The sequence below is a fragment of the Anticarsia gemmatalis genome, chromosome 19, assembly GCF_050436995.1.
Source record: "Anticarsia gemmatalis isolate Benzon Research Colony breed Stoneville strain chromosome 19, ilAntGemm2 primary, whole genome shotgun sequence".
In the NCBI taxonomy this organism is placed as follows: Eukaryota; Metazoa; Arthropoda; class Insecta; order Lepidoptera; family Erebidae; genus Anticarsia; species Anticarsia gemmatalis.
In genome coordinates this window covers 8,893,854-8,911,807 of record NC_134763.1, presented here as the reverse complement: position 1 = coordinate 8,911,807, position 17,954 = coordinate 8,893,854, and the positions used below count along the sequence as shown (strand labels likewise).

General features: G+C 33.8%; 1 protein-coding gene across 1 annotated transcript in view; it reads right to left on the bottom strand.

The window, feature by feature from the left end:
- LOC142981132 (uncharacterized) overlaps positions 1-12,924 on the bottom strand; it is a 96,047-nt gene extending 83,123 nt beyond the window's left edge. The window contains exons 1-2 of the mRNA XM_076126821.1: positions 12,738-12,924; positions 9,066-9,127 (exon numbers count right to left, since the gene is read on the bottom strand). Coding sequence (XP_075982936.1) covers positions 9,066-9,102 — 37 coding nt within the window. The 5' untranslated portion in view covers positions 9,103-9,127; positions 12,738-12,924. The remainder of the gene's footprint in view (positions 1-9,065; positions 9,128-12,737) is intronic.
- Between the last annotated feature and the right edge of the window lie 5,030 nt (positions 12,925-17,954).

Genomic DNA, 17,954 nt, shown 5'->3' with positions numbered 1-17,954 from the left:
ATAATATTAGTAGGTTGCAGGATAAAACGTGATTGAAGCCGTGTGAGTGAAATAGATGTTAATAATCTACCTTCGTATATGTATTTACAATGAAACTAAACATGCTAGAAAAACATAAAAGTATTTATTACACTGTACATAACCCCAAAAAAGTAATAGCAAAGAGTATACAACGGTCTGAAAACTAGAGCCTGATTTATTAGTCCCGAGGCATAGCTTACATGCTTACTAGGGACGTCACTTTGTTACCTCTCTAGTAAATATCTCCTAAGTAACAACCCACCTCACGCGAGTATTTACGGGCTAAATTACGTTGACATGTTATTGCGAAGAGTTTTCCACTATTTTGTCTATTTTTCCACATTTTAGTACAGTGTTGACGATTTTCTAGAGTGATAAAATTCACCTAATATATTTTAATGCCTTTTTTAACTGGTGTGGTAAACTGAAAACCTATTCCCTCCCTGATTCCGGGAGAAGACCATGCAATGCAGCAATAATAATTAGTTAATGATTTATTTATTTGTATCTCAATAATGATACAATTTTAATAAAACAATTACATATGTAGGTTCTTGACTATCATAGTTTGAGTGATAGTTTTTGGAACTGCTGATCCCGCCCTGCGAGGTCCCGATTACGATTCCTGAGTCAGGTAAAATAATATTGGGCTTCTCCAAAATCTGTTCAACACCCAAAGATTGGTATCGGGCCCAGTATATGCCAAAAAAATCACCCCGTAGATAAGAACCATAATTCTCAATGCGAAATAAGGGTGTGTTGCAAACACTTCTGCCCACATCTTAGCGTAAAACCACCATAATAATCACAAAAAGATTTGTTGTAACTTACAAAATAATATCCTCATAGTTTTTCTACTAACAATCTTAAAACAAGCCTAGTTTAAAAGGTGAAATTCCTTAAAACCACTTAATAAAACGTCAGGGTAACGCCCACATAGATAAAGACCCTTGTCATAGCCACTGAAGGTCCCTCACATTTTTACCACTCAACTATTTAACCTATTGTAAGGGACCTCTAACTTGACCCCTCTCGATAAATTTGATCACATGTTTCAATTAGTTTAGCTGTAAATTACTCTATACATACCTACTGGGGATATTCAAAAAAATGGTACACTGCTTGAATTTCGTATTCAAAATTTTAATGATACTCTAGGATATTATTTTGGATTGTATTTAAATAATCATAGTATCTAGTTTATAAAAACAAAGTTTTTTTTTCATACTCATTAAGATTAAAGGAGAAAAATGCTAAAAATTGGGGGTAGGGAAGCAGGAAGTGTCCATTTTGATACTAAACTTAAAATTGAGTATAAATGAAACAACACCGAATTCCATAAATTTAATATTTTTTCCTGGATAGAAAAAATATCTTTTAATTATTGGCGAATTACAATGGCGAAAAAGATGATATTATAATTAAATGCAATCAATTTTATCTCGGTTTTGTTACCATGGGGTCCAAAACGACAATTATTTTTTATGCTATTACTATAAAATGCTCCAGATCCCATCAGAAACTTGTAAAAAAAACGTTTAATATCAATAACTTTGGAACCAGAGCCCATATTTTTTCATAGGTTGAGGAGTTTTTCGTAAAATCGATAAAAATCTTAGAAATATTTGAGGGACAGTAACAAAACCGAAAGTAACAAAATCGTAAGGTTCAGTTTACATGATCCTATGGCATAATATTAAAGCACAACTAATTGTATGTTTCTACGAATTAAACATACATGCATTATTTACTTCTTAACACTTACAAATTATTCAACATAATATATTCTTATTGTTTTTATATATTATTAAATTTACAGAATACTTAAATGGCACATATTTGTAGGAACTAAGTATCGTTTAATTTAGTAGTTAGGTGTTTTATACAAGTCTCAAAATGTTAAATTCTACTTATTAAAACAAATCAACATTTTGTAAATTCAGTCAGTATACATTTATAAACAAATAATAACAACAGATCACTATGTGATTACTATAACTTTCAAAATTGTGATTCTCTATTAGGAATCTTAAGTTAGTTATCTAATTATTTTTGGTTTATGATCTTATATTCATAATCATATATTTTTACAATCACAGAATTAACTTAACATATTTTTTAACCCATCCTGTTTTCATATTATGAAATCAGTTTAACCAACAGAATTCTTTAAATGGGCGTATTTTTACAAATTAGTATAATAATCGTCAAACATGATAAGGTTTTTATATTACCTATACATATTATAATCATTTTAAAGAAAATTCTTAAGTATCCACCCCTAAAAACAAATTGTACATTCATCTTTTACATAATGGTCGTAAACACATGTATCACAATGGCTACACCAGAAATATGAAGCAAAAAGTAACATCTTTATATCATTTCTAGACATTAAAAGTGAGAAATGAGATGGTCTAAGTCCTGTAGATGTCAATTGTGTTACGTTTTGGCGACACTCCCAACATTTATCAGAGAGAACGAAGTGTGTTTCTGTCCATGGCCACTTCAAGCTATAATAATAATATTGCAGTAAATCATATTTTGTTAATATTTTATCTATGTCAACTACTATCACCATCTTAGGACCAGTATCACGAAGTTGCTGAATAGTTTAGCTGTAAATAAAAAAAAAATTATAATAAAAATATTTAAATATGTATCTCAAACAAATAATTATTAATCAATTATATACGTACAAAGCCAAGCAATTGCCAAAGCTTAAATGAAATTGATATACTGTATATTATAAGACAGGAGATTTTTGCACGCAGCTTAATCTGTAAATAATAAATTAATACAAGTTAACTAATTTTCAAGTAGACTGCCTACACTTTGGACTGAAGACAATAAAACAAGCGAAAGTACCTTCATCGCTGCCTCGAAGGCAAACATCACATACATAATGAGTTGTAATGACGTCACCAGTACAACTATTACAGTAGTACCGATCACAAGCAATACACTTAGCCAGCTGACCAACTATTGACAAATTGCAGCCACTGCAAGTTTGTAACTTTATCTTAGGTATTTTTGTAGCACTTGGGGAGTCTTTTTCTGGCAGAATAATAAAAGGCATAACATTTATATCTTCCAGAGCCATATAATTGGAACTGGTTGAACATTTAGCAAATTTTGTTATGCCATACATATCAATTGGATCGAATAAGGCGGTCTCATTTGGTCTCATCTCGAATTGTGAGGATATGTCTAACACTGGTTCAACCGTCTTTTTCTCAACATCTTTATTTTTTGTAGTGTTCTTGTCTCTATTGTTACTAGGCAGCAGAATATGTTGCCTCGGAGAAAAACAAGAACAATTTCCCCTTAAAGGTTCACAGAAACAACTAACGTCCCTATATTTGAGTGTTTCTCCATCGCTTGCAATAATCTGGTGGATTTTCATCGTTCCTGATAAAACCGGGACGTTATCAGGGATTTTCTTGGATATCGCATTTATGGACTCTTTTGCAATAAGGTACACTTGTATGACTGTGTCAGATTGCATTATGGCGTTGTACGCATCTCTGGCGCTATTTATGTCCGTGCCATGACAAACTTTTGTATCTAGCATTCTTTTAATTGTACCACCTATGCCGTCTGCCACACTTTTACCGTGGCCGGCTTCAAAATAAGACCACGTAGAGTATAAAAGATTCATCTCTTTGGTGAATATGGAATGTAAAAAGAAATTGTGTTTTTGACGGTACTGACTGCAAGGTCCATCTGAGTGAAAATGAATCACTTTAATGTTGGGGCTCTTTTCTTTTATTATATCTAGAATAGGTGTAAGATGGGCCCATATAGCTTGAGGTGTGTGAGTGAGGTCATCTGACAAAGTGCAAAAGGACAGTGACTCTTTTTGAAAATAAATTATTCCAGTGTGCAAACTAATTTGAGATTTAGAAGCTCCAAAATGCATAGATTGTATTTCTTCTGCCAACTTACAAACATAATTTTCCGAAAAATCGCAGACCACAACGGCCTCATTAGCTTTAATATTGATTATAGATTTTAGATATTCGTTTTGTTGGTGAAGGTGGTTGTAGTGATGTTTTTTAAATTGTTTAATGTCCTGACTAAAGTAGTCTATTAATTTTTGTGCTGTGTCTGTTTTGTGTGATTTTACCATTTTTTTGGTCTGAACTGTAACTCCACGCTGTTTTGTATATGAATGTAATTGAGATTCCCATTTGTACCAATTTACCGTTTTTGCTAAAAGGTCTTGGTCTGTTGTTAACCTAAGTGTTTTGTTTTTACATATATTGCATGTATTATACATACATTTAAAGTTCTTAGTATCACACACTAGCTCTTGTAACAATTGGTCGAAACTTTCGTTAACAATCTGATGCCTCTTTAGTGTTTGGTATTGTGATTTGATATTATCATGCTTCTGGCAAAGACATGTTGGTCTTGAATGAATTTGAGGTGACAACACAAAGAATGGTTTTGCTTTGTGAAATGTTGTTAGGCCGTAGCACCCACCCTCTGCTCTGTATTTCTTATAAAGGTTAGGTATACTATCAATTAAATATCTTATTTGTTCCTTGCGCTTATTTTTAACTCTGCATTCTTTTTTTCCGGCTGTTACTCTACTCACATCGTCTCTTGTATAAAATGTTTTTATTTCTTCTACCTCCATTCTTTCCCTTTTTCTTTGTTTTCTTCTGGGTGTCATCTTCAGTCCGAGTACTTGAGATACATATTTTTTATTTTTTGAATTGTAAACTACACTTTTAATGCAACATTTTTCTGATTGTTTGGTACATTTTTTGTAGCTGGTTTTTAACGCACTCTCTAAAACTTCGTTTCGGGCTTTAACAATATCATGTGCGTGCTCCATATTTGCTATAGACTGACAAGCTTGTATCTGCACTCTCTGCACTCTTTTCTTGTAACATTCCATTTTGGTTCTAAATTTTTCTATTTGTGCTCTATATTTTCGGTTTTGTTTTAAAGCTAATTTAAGTTTTAATTGTAATTTATTTACTTTTGTTTCTTCTGTATGCTCACTCCTTTCATTATTTTGTTGTTCACGTAATATGTTCTCAGGTTCACGCTCAGGAAAAGACCTAACTGTATCGTGGTGACGTTTTCTGCCTATTCTTTTCTCTTCTCTCCACTTTTTCCTTCTAGCTTCTGCTTCCTCCGGAGTCATATCTGAAATTCTCTTCTTTTTTGATTTAATCCTAGCTAAGTTTTTTTTCTGCTGTTCCTCATACTTCTCGGGATTTTCGTTTTTTAGTCTTTCTCTATATCTACGCATTTTTTCAGCGGCAGTTAGTGGCATGGCTCTAAAATAAAGAATAACCTTTCAGAAATATCTCTCTCTATATAAATTTTATAAAATTAAGATATTAGAAAATCGTTGCTGTACGTCCGCCGTTTCATTACACCACCATCTATCTTCAATTTACCTACGGTATACTACGGTGCGGTATACTTGTATTAATAGTACAAGAAAATAACAAGGAAGGTATTATAGTTTGAATACAGTTTTAAGCAATCTTTCATCATTGAAATTTAGCAGGGCAAATCTTCACACAAAGTTAGGTACAAACACAAACCACAAAGTTACAAGTTTTAACAAGTAAAATATCAATATCGGAACATCACCATGTAAATCTAGCTTTATGGCGTCGGTTTTGTTACTTTTACGGTCCGACTATATGTTACCTTACGTATAGTAACAAAACCGAAGTAACATAATCATCCCGTCGCACTTTCAAAAAAATAAATTAGTCGTTCTATTTATCTTATGGTTAAATTATAAGCACCAAATTGTTTATTAAAACTAGTTCTTTTACATGAATGCAAACATATAAAACATGTGTGGTACAGTTACAAATGAATTAGTTACAAACCTGACAATAAATTTTGGTTCACTGCGGCTGCGCACACAACTCACTTCCACTGGCGACAAATAACACTGAAATTATAGTTTTAAGAATTGCCGATCCTTTTCACATGTGTTGCAATATTAGAAAAATAAAACGAAGTACGTTTTAGTAAGAGATTTCCGCAAGAAATCGTGGTAACAAACCCGACATGTCCGGAAAGATCGAATTTCGGGGACAACAATAAATATTTTTTTATTCAATAAATATAACATTTTATTACATTTCTACTTCATTCGAATGAAGAAAAAGGTAATTTTAACCGAATTCACAAAAATATTTTGAGGTATTCGAGGAAATTTTACTTCAAAATTTAATTTTTAAGTTGTAGATTGCACTGGGGACAGGTCGAAATCGAGGGGTCTGGTGTGATAAAATCTAGTGTAAAAAATTCAGTTTTTAATCTATTCAAATAAATGAAACATAGAAAAGAAGAATATAAAATGCATTTTCCGTTAAAAATAAAATAAAAATTAATCATATTATACAACTTCGAGAAAAAATTTAGCAAGTCGAGGGACATGCCTAAATTATCGATGTGCCATTTTTTTGAATATCCCCTACTAATAAATATTTTAAATGCGAAAGTCTGTTTGCTTTTGCGCTTTTATTGCTAGACTGCTGAATTGATTTTAATGAAGTTTAGAAGATCCAAGATCAATCAATTTCCATGAATTTATGGTATTGATAAATTAAAGAACAAATACACAGATTTACTCGATCGATCCATGAGCTTAGGTTTAGCGGGATTAGGGGTTTCGTGCTCGAGTAAAACTATAGCACATAACAATTAAATAGTGAATCAAATTTTGTCCACGAGCGGCGCTACACGAATCATCTAGTAATGTAAAAGTTTTCCTTCCCCAGTAGTACGAGCACCGCCGCAAGTAACGGCTAGTGTCACAATAAATTACTTTACGCAGTAACTTCAAAGTGTCGAAGTGAATTTCGTAAGTATTTTAACTTGTTAAGTGTTAGACAAGTTTAAACAATGTATTCGTTGAAGGAGGTCCTTGATTTTAGCACAATATTTCAATGACAAGGTTCTTTGTAGAGCTTGTTTCTATAAAAGACCACTGGATGGTCTTTTACGCCTATTACTATTTGGTATCTGTATATTTTATTCATAGTTCTTCAGCTTCTCTAAAGTAAATTTATTAAAATTGGTTCAATGATTTAAGTGTAAAAGAAAGACTTTTCCATTTCATCAAACGCATTATGATCTACGAAATCGATTTACTTTAACATAGCAACAAAGTACTTTAAGAAAAATTATTAAAATTTTAAGTAAACAGCAGTCGTATAGGACAAGATGTATGGATGTGAATGAAGCAGAGGACAATTGTAAGGATCGTACCAACTGGTGTTCTCTGGTCTCTACCTACCCCTATGAAAAGAAAGCGTGATTTTATGTATGAGATATTTTTGGTAACATTTATACATTTTTGGTATTTGAAACTTACATATTTTGCGACCCGTGAATCGAACCTCAACAACAATCTTCTACACTACCTAGTACAGACCCAGTATGTCCCTTTAAAAAAATCAGTTGACAAACAAGACTATTTCTATACGTTGAAGGTTTCACAAACATTGAAGTCACAGACACAAAGTAGCGACTCGAAATAGCTTTCTGTGGATGAATGAATGAGCGTACATTTTCGTTCCCTCTCCGTCGAGTCACTGGCAGTGATGCTCCTCGCGTGCAGACTAGATAAGATTATTTTTAAACTGACTTCAAAATAAGGACCTTGTGGTTGTATTTTTAAATTCTTGAGACTTAGTTGTTTTTTTTTAGCTTGTGTTTAAGTAATAAGTATAAGCAATGTGCAAAATAGAAGAAATAAATAAACACCAGACGTGAAACAGCAAATTCGTAGATTCGACGGTTGTAAACAATATAGAACCGCGATTCTTTACGACTATCGATTATGCTTTCGACAACCGGCAAGCTATCCAGAAATTTTGTATATATATCTGATCAGCGCCTCTAGCGAGCGCTGCGAGAACTATTTTTACAGTTCTTTTTAAAAACTTTTCTTTTTAAGGTGGGGTTTCCTCGACGGGTCTAATATGTTTTGTAGATATGGAGCCACAGAGGACATGGCCCACATGTTGACATGCCCAGAGTGCCCTGACTCTTGCTCATACCAGGACCTTATGAGCTGTACAGAAAACGCCGTACACGTAGCTGAATACTGGGCTGGCAGTATATAACAAGACAGAAAGTGTCACACACTATTTTAAGTTTTAATAATATACTATAATTTGTTTGCCATCGACACGCTAAGAAGAAGAAGAAGTTCTTTTCAAACGTCAAATTCTTGATATTCAATAGCACCCGCTGTAGAGAGGCCTATGTCACAAAAGATTTATGACCTACAAATTACAAGTATATAAATATTTTGACATTACTTAACAGATATTTGTAGTCTTAGTTAAAATTCATAAACGTTATTGATTCACCTAAATGAACATCAAGTAAATAACAACTTCACAAACATTTCACATCCCAAACAGTTTTCAATAGTTGAAATATTTCAACAAAGTTTTGCTTTTTGGTGAACGTTTTCGCAAACAAAAAAGTATCAAATTGAAAAGTTTTTGTACATAATATTTCGTTTTTCAATTAAGTCGTATGCGTACTATCCGTAATACTGAGAAATGGCCGGTAAGGTTATAAAAGTAAATAGCTATGTTCCGGGAAAGTCCGGAAAACTCCGGGATTAATCGCGGGAACTCGGTAGAGGCTTTTGTTTTAGTATGTGTGCTTTGGGGACTTATTAGAACTTTTTTATTAACTATTAAAATGCCTATACGTATTCAGAGCTTCCTAGAAAGGCTTTACTTTCCTGGGCTGTGAAAGCCATATAATATTTCCCATTTTTTACATTGAAGCCCATGACTGTACCTTCAATTTACTTGTGACGGGGATCCTAAAATTAATATTGTATTTTATCGATGTGAAAATCAAAATGAGCATTTTAAGACCCTGCTTCAAAACTGACATACTAATTCAATTATAATAGTAGACTAGCAGCTCAGAAGGAATCAAGACAAAATTTGGCTAGTAGTTAGAAAATAATTCTATATTTGCCAATTTTTACTATAATAAAACTTATTTAAATGCATAGTTCCACTTACCGTGTTCGTCTTTGTATCGTCGGCATAAGGAAAACATTATTGTGTGCTCTGGAACCAATGACCTGTCGACAAACAAACACTTTTTAGCCATAACTTTAAACTTTTGTGTTGCATGTTTAATATATAAAGGGTAAGGGAATTAACGCGAACACGCATTTTACCTAAGAATGCCTAACGTTTCGACGCAGGTTACATTCGACCGTAATTCTCGCGTCCTATTATTTTAAACGAAGCGAAAATCACTCTAACGCTACGGTTAGTGGAGGTAACTAGAGGTGAAATTGAACACAGAACGCGAACACGTCATACCTTTATTTTTCTACTACCCTCAATCGTGCTTATATGAAACTTTTTTTTGAAGTGTTTTTTTGCAGACGCGTGCGTGAATGCGTTGCAGCATGCCTAATGGGTAACTCCTTAATTCGAGTAAGAAAAAACTCCGCAACTACGGAAAAATTGTTTCTGTTTGAGTCAAAGTACAAGACAGTTTTTATTTGTTACTAGCCGCAGCCCGCCACTTCGTCCACGCGGACTTTATTTTTTCCGTTTTTAAAACATTTTTTGTTGCTGATTTTTCATAAAACGTTTAACGGGAGGAAATTATCGAGAATCCTTTCTACGCTTCGTAGTTTCGGCTGTGCGTTGTCCATCAGTCAATCACTGAGTAACGGAAGAGGTACATATATTTTGATTGACTGAATTAATTCAGAAAAACCGAAAACAATTATCCAAAAGATGTAATATATTTTAATACACTTCTGCCTAACCGTTCAGCGAACAGAAATGACGTTTAAAAACACGGTTATCTGTTATGTGACAGTCGATTGAGTAATCTGTCGAATTAAAATGGCTCCATTGAACCGATTGTCAGACCTTGATGCGCTACTGAGTGGAATAAACTCTACAGTGTAAAATATTTGTTGTGTTCATTGTTTTGAGAGTGACTTGTACAATTTTCTTAATTTTTTTAGGCCATGGTTTCCCACTGCCGGACAAAGGTCATTTTGTTTGTCCCTAATCAAATTTCCTATAATATAATAATAAAATATAGATAGTTTTTTTAGTCGGCCAAAAAGGAGAGGGTTCTCAATTAATTTGCCTGTATTTTATGTACACATTCTATACCAATATTTTTACGTAACCTCCTTAGCACGGGACTATAAGTTTATATACAAAATAAAAATAAATTTTACTTAGAATTATTAAAAAAAACCCAGGAAATGCTCTTGTCTCTACTGGAGAATCAAACCCGGAAACAAAACCACAAATATTGCCATTTGTTTAGACTCCTTTCCCAGAATATAAACTTAAATCCTACCACATTTTGACAGTATTGGTTAAACCTTTCCAGAGAAAGTGTTACATACAGGTTTTCGCTTTCCAATATTACAAAAGATGTAGGACGTGCCAAAAAAGCTTTCGCTTACGCCTTCCTCTCCGACCACGCGGTCTCAGGTTCATTTCCGCAAGCTAACATAGTTAATTCTGGAGTAATGAAGTTCAAGACAATCAAGTTTAATTACATCAAACCATACCCTTCATTAGAACATTGACAATTGTGTTACAATGCTAATGACTCAGTGGTTAAAGTTGTTACCTCCCCTATTTACATTGTACTGTGTCGCCGGTTCGATTGTAAATACACACGCGATTGATTTAAGTTTTAAGGTACAGTCACAAGCATTAATAATGAATGTATATGTTTTTGTGACTGTATTTTTTACTGGTCATCTCTAGGCTTCGCTTACATCATAAGTTAAAATCTTGGCCCTCTTTTCGTTAGCAAGTCGAGCAGCTGGATTGATTACGATAAATCAATTAAAGCTACAAATTAATATCTCAGAAAAATAAAATCAAAAAAACAAGCTATCCAATTAGACTAGCAATGAAAAGCTATTCTAAATATTGAGAGATTCTAACAACCCATCTTATTTGTATTCTTCTGTCTTCATGGCGCAATGGTTAAGATCACCACGCTGCTACCAGGGCGCCAGTTCGATTCCCACACGGAAAAAATATTTGTGCGATCCACAAATAATCGTTTCGGGTTGTACTTTGCGTTTGTTGATGTATGTCTGTAAAAGTCCCCGCAACAGAAAAGCAATTCTTAGTGAAGGAATTATCTTTTCAACAAAAAGTTAAAGTGTTTAAGAAGTCACGAGTTAATCACATGAAGACTACTATCGACTACATATCTTTGTACCTACATATTGACAGTGATGTCTAATGGGTATCGGTTGAGAAGGGACCGACAAGTGAGTCCAGGCGAGTACTTTACACACATCAATTATACCACTAGGGATCGCTGGATCATAGAACTCGCTCTGAATTTTACATGCTAAGACAGGATTGCTTGAATTGAATCTAGTTTATATAGAGTAGAATCTAGGTGTATCTTGTTACGTAAGTTTTAAAGTAAAATATAATCCTTTTTGAGTTGGTGGACAACACGTGAAATCAAAGTCACTAACTGTCTTACTAAAAAAACCTTCATAAAAGCTCTGATAAGTTATACAGTGTTTTATCTTTTTCACTCATATACAGTTTCAAAATCGTTTAAAATATTTATAAAGTTATAGACTAACATTATCATACACCTTTGCCTACACCTTCGGGTAAAACGGGCGAGATTTTATGTATAATATAATTTACTAGCTGACCCGCGCAACTTCGCTTGCGTCACATAAGAGAGAATGCGTCATAATTTTCCCCGTTTTTGTTACTTTTTTTACTGTTACTCTGCTCCTTTTGGTCGTAGCGTGATGATATATAGCCTAAAGCCTTCCTCGATAAATGGGCTATCTAACACTGAAAGAATTTTTCAAATCGGACCAGTAGTTCCCGAGATTAGCGCGTTCAAACAAACAAACAAACTCTTCAGCTTTATTATATTAGTATAGATATATTTAAAAAAAAAACACGTAACTAAATAACTAGCGCAGAAGCTCCAAATCGTTTAAAAGTAGCAATTACTTTGTTTTACGAGCTAGAATGCTTAAACACTATTTAACGACTTCTATTTCATCACCCGCTTTAAAGCGATCAGTTGGTCTGAAAACCCATCCATGAACAGTTCGCGATATAAATAACTGTAATCTTTCAGTAAAATGGGGACATATTAGCAAAATACTGGGTCAGAATTAAAAAGGTCATTGCAATATTGACCTATATAGGGGTCAACTCTCCCGATTCAATCGAAGTGTATTTAAAGTAGACTTTAAATATAAATTATTGAGTAGCTAATTTATTTATGAATTACAGTAAATGTGTTCTTTATTTATTTAATTAATTATGTCTAAATAATAAATAAAAGTAACTGAAAAGTTTTTAAAAATATGTAGATCGCAGAACGAGTATTATTGAGAATATAAAATAACGGATTATAAGAAACTAATAAATAATAAAGGGACTATTAAATAAGCAGTTCAGTAACATAATTTAATCTACGAAAATAATTATACACAAAAACTACATACAAAAAAAAACTCGAACGCAATTACGCGACAAACGCACTACGTTGCAACAATAACTTATTTTCTCATTAAATATCAACAAAATAAACAACTAATAAATTAAACTAAACATTTTAAAATATTTCCTTTAATATTAAAATAAAATAAAACAATTATTTATTTAAAAAGCAATAAAAATCGTATATAAAAGTGAGTATACCTGAGTTGGCCTACGCGCTTATCTTGCGGCTTCGTACGAACCCATAGTCACGGTCACTGAATTAAAAAATCAAACTGTCAATATATTAAATGTTGCAAGCTTTATGACACTGCACTGTTTTATAAAAAAGTTCACATTTGTAAAGTGAGAGGGGGAGAAAGCGAGCGGCTTGAGTGGAGGCTGTGGAGCGACTGAACGACGGACGAAACGCGGAGTACCCCGAACTGTAGTGTGTGGCCGTAGCTGGCGAGCAACTCCCCTGAATATAGAGAATATATGCCCCGTTATTAGTATATAGGACATTAGTACTTTGGCATTTTATGATATACTATGTTAAGAAAACTCCTGTAGAACAAGCAGCTTCACGAAGAAAGCTTTTGATTTCGTTTTACGTAAAAAACTTGCAAGTAATTAAATTAAAATATTAATCGCATTTCCGCTTATTTGATTTCGTAATATAATATATCTGATTCTTGACTTGAAAATTTCTATTAGATTTATTAAAAGTACATGCTTGTGATAACGATTGCGATAATGATAAAATGTTAATATAAATTTTAATCACAATCAATTCACTTAATGATTAACATCATACTTATAATTTCCATAATAGATGTTGTACTAATTTAAAACATTACCCCAGTTCCCAGCAAATTCTTCGCACTGGCAATATTCCAAAGGTTCGTGGAAGTTCGACATTTATCGGCGGGATCGACGGCGGCCGCAGACCTCCCTCTCAGCCTTACTCGGGACTCTATCAACGTACTGAATACATACCTACGACTACTTGCGACTACCACTACGACTATCGCTGAAAAATGCACCAGCACCACGATATTAGATTTAAATGTGAAACGTACAATTCCACTGTCGAAGCATCGCGAATTGACTGTGTATGTCTGTACGTCTGAATGTTTGTACACGGCACTGAATGTAAAATGTTATTAAAAATGTAAGTTTTCATTCGCTTTGATGTTGGTTTAATGTTCTGTTTTGTATATTTTTGCTGATGAGTTGTTCTGAATTGATCGTAATTTGTGAGGATTGCAGATAAAAGTATCTTAAATTGAGGTAGGGCTTACGGTCTTGCTCAGTGGTTCTACTGATAGTCAGATAATAGTTAGATACATAGACATTAAATAAATGTTGGCTTATTTTATTTCTGTTAGTCCTTTGATTAGAAAAGGAAATACTTCTTATACTTCCTTGCAAAGATTTCCTACTAAAGCTTATGTAGAATTAAATGATAACTAAAACTTTGTTAGGAAACAAATATTTACCTGTAGAAGATAAATGAAAAAATACGAATTTAAGAAGACTTCAGAGATTAAAGTCACGACAACATGACAATTGATTAAAACATAATTTTTAGCATTTAATAATCAAGCTCAACAATCATCCGTTTATAGTACAAAATGAATTGGAACGAAGCAATTTCGGCATAGTATCACGAAGCACCCATGCGGTGGCGGAGTTCCGACGGCGCAGAGCTTTTGTTAAGCTCTCGCGGCGACAGTTACGTGAGCGAATGGCCAGACCACGCGTCTATATATCTACTGGAATATATACTATTTTCTTTGATGGAGAATTTATTAACTTTCCTATTAGGGATGACTCTTTTTTTTCAAACAGGACTGTCTCATGCTGCGAGGTGTAGATCCCCTTCCACAATAGTAGAGAGTTTAGCCCACCACGCTGTAAAGTGTAAATGACTTGCCTTCAAGAACTATTTATTCAGACAAATCTCAGGCATGGATAACTTTCTCACATATTTTTTTACAAGTGACCTCCTTGGAACAGTGGTTTAGGTCACCATGCCACTAATATTGCATCGTGGGTTCGATTTCTACACGGCACAATTATTTGTGACAAACAATAGTTTCGGGTGTGGTTGTTCTTTGTACAGGCATTTCTATTCGCTGTGAATAAAGTCAGTAAAGAGAAGTGCCTGGGAAAAATTACTGGAGAAGTTCGAAGACGTGAATATTATAGAATACCTAAGAGATCAAAACATTGTAAAAAACTTCCCCCTATCCCATCCAGTGCATTGTAACTATGGACAATGAACATACAACCCGACAACCTGCCGTTTATAGTGGACAGAAACGTCAATGAAAATTGTACCGACAACACGGCACTTGATTACCTCACATATAATTCAGTCTCCTGTCTCTGCCTGGGTTATGGCTGCGGCTGGATCATGACAAAGGCATGCGTTTACAACTTAACAAGGTTACAGTCATGATTTTACTAGAATTATTTGTAACAGAGTGTAAATGACCTTTATTCCATCCAGTCCTACCAGTAGTTAAGTTGTAGGACTCAAGTTCAACAAACTAGTTCTCTGGGAAAGTGCTTATAAGTTTTATGTAGAAAATTTATCAGTAACATAATAAAGATTTCTGGTTCATTACATGGCCAATAGATTTTCCATGTCCTTTTACCTATTATTTTCTGAAAAAGACCGGCTTAAGTTAGTTTTTCTTCTTTTATTACGACGTTATCAGTTAATTAAACAAGTAACTATCTTCCTAACTGTTATAAACAACTAAATATTCTAAATAGATCACGGTTGTGTAACTACGAAAGTCTAAGAAACTGATACTTTTGTATGAATTAAGTTCTGTCGTAGAGGCTGTGATGCTTCGCTAACGTTGATCCTCATTAATTCATCTATCAATAAAGTTACAACCAGTAAACAAAATAGTCAAAATACATAAATAATAGGGCAATAATTCAGTATTTCGTTGAAAGCCAATGATAAACACAGTGCACTCACGTTAAAAGCTCTGTTATCGCGGTCGTTTTCACTCGCGCTATTTACCTGAGTGTTCCGACAACAAGTTCCGATACATGGACGTTTTAATATGCTATCATGTTTATTAACAATACTTTGTGTGTCGTTTTAGTAATTAATTTTGTGAAGTTATTAAGCTTTGACTGTTGTTTATTGATAAAATCTAGAAGACACTCTTTCATTTTGGTTATACGTTTATTGTAAATTGTACATCGAAACAAGAGGAAGGCTGGTAGCTAAAATAATTGATGGTTATGCCGATGAAAAAATAATTTTCGGAAATATATCGTATCGAGGAAATATTAGTATGATAATTAGAAACTTATAAAAGGTATCCCTTTTGTAAAGACAGACAGAAAGAACCATTTCGTTAAGATCGGCGAGAGTAGAATGATATAATTCCATGACCGGGAATAAAACGTGTAATCCAAAAGCAGTCAATCTCTACTTTTTATTAACATATTCTACTATAATATTTAACTCATATTAATCTAGTACCTAAAACGTAAGTTACAATATCGTTATATAAATGAATAATCCTAAGTTTGCTTTCAGTGCGCCCGAGGGGACTCGCGGCGTAATTTGCATACTAAAACTTTTCACACTTTGAAACCTTTTAGAAGCAGTGTCGAGTCTAAGAGTCGCTGTGTTCGTATACTGACATATTTAACTGTTAGGCGTGAACGTTAAAAGGAACGCTTAAATGTAGTTTTAAGATGGCGCTTTGGCTATGAGAGCGGGAGTGGCATGTCTCTCATAAAATCCATAGAACAGGGGTGCGATTCAGTACAATCGGTACTATGGAGTACGGAGTGGAGTGTTTGTCATTTAAATGCACAGCAGAGATAGTTTTTACGGCGCCCACTAGGGGCGCTGATCAGATTTTCATACAAAAATTCTCGATAGCTAGCTTGTCGATAGTAGTAGGGAATCGCGCTAAGGTACACGATATTACACTGTTACCTACAATCGTAAACATTAAGCTGTCACTCAATGCTATGTTATTTAGCTGGCTAAGTTGATATTGGGTAGTATTTTGATACCTTATCATATGAAAAGAGTTTAATAGAATAACACGTAAAGAGTAGCAACGGGTTCTTATCATTACAATTCGCTAAATTACTACTTATTTGACAAATAACATCACCTTCATCTTCTAAATTAAATATCGTAACTCGAAAGTTCAATCAAAGCGCAATTTTCTTTCGAAACTCGCGACATCTAATTTATTTACCTATTAGTACGTAAAACCTATTAACGTATAAGCTTTCACGTGTGTTTACATTGACGAAAGCCACGCATACATACATACATACATACATACATACATACATACATAGATAGATAGATATATACCTCGCTTTAGTACTCCATTGAAAAAGCTTTCCATCTGCCCGCATTCGCGGTTGATTTCTACCCGTGAAGTACTCTTGCGTTTTCAACAAATATTATGTTTCGTTGGCAATATTGTTAATGGTTTCGCTGTATATTTCGTAAATATGAAGTACGATTCTTTATTTTGTATGCGGTAGTTACACTTGGTCACTGGTTACTCAGTTTCGGGTTCTATTCCCAGTTAAGTATTTTATTAACTTCCGAGCCGTTTTTGCTGATATTTAGGAAATTGCTTGAACCAGCTGTCAAGGATTCAATACTCGAAAAGTGTACCTATATAGTTATAGATAGTCGCTAACTTACATTACACAACATTTTGCTATTTCTAGTTTTGCGAGTGATTATAATGATTATTTTTGTAAATCCTGCCTTATGCCGCATAACAACCTACTGTACTGCCCAATATCGTGAAAAATTTGCTCACTTAACTACTTACGAGAAAAAATATCTGCACCAAGCAAACATAATATATTCCACGGAAATACCAGCGTATTGCAACTGACACAAAAACAACAGTAACTCCATTTCTCCGTAACAGTTTTTAGGTTAGAAATGTGACCGAGTTTCCAGCCATTGGTAATATCAGTGGAGCCTGGAAACTATACCCGAGAGGCGACAATAAGCTCAAGGCTGCAGTGAATAACTGGGAATGTACAGTTCTAGTTAAATGTGGTTACAATAAACCTCTGAATGTTCGGAGAAATACACGTGATGTAAGTACAACGTGCTCATTTATTAATAGTTTAGAAACCCTATTAATTATTTAGTTTACGTAAAATGTCTTATGTGTAAGACTTATAATAAGTAGTATTTTTAGGTGTGCGACTAAAATTATAATTACTTCATTTATCATGTAATGATATCTAATACCATCGAAAGTTTTATTAACACTTGTTATTTATTAGGTTAAATGTGGACGCTATTACTTTGGCTTTCTGCAGAAGGAAGGAATAAAATATTTACCTACAATAAAAATATACATCATATTAATTCTTACAGAATTACGTTTAATAATCCCAAGACTT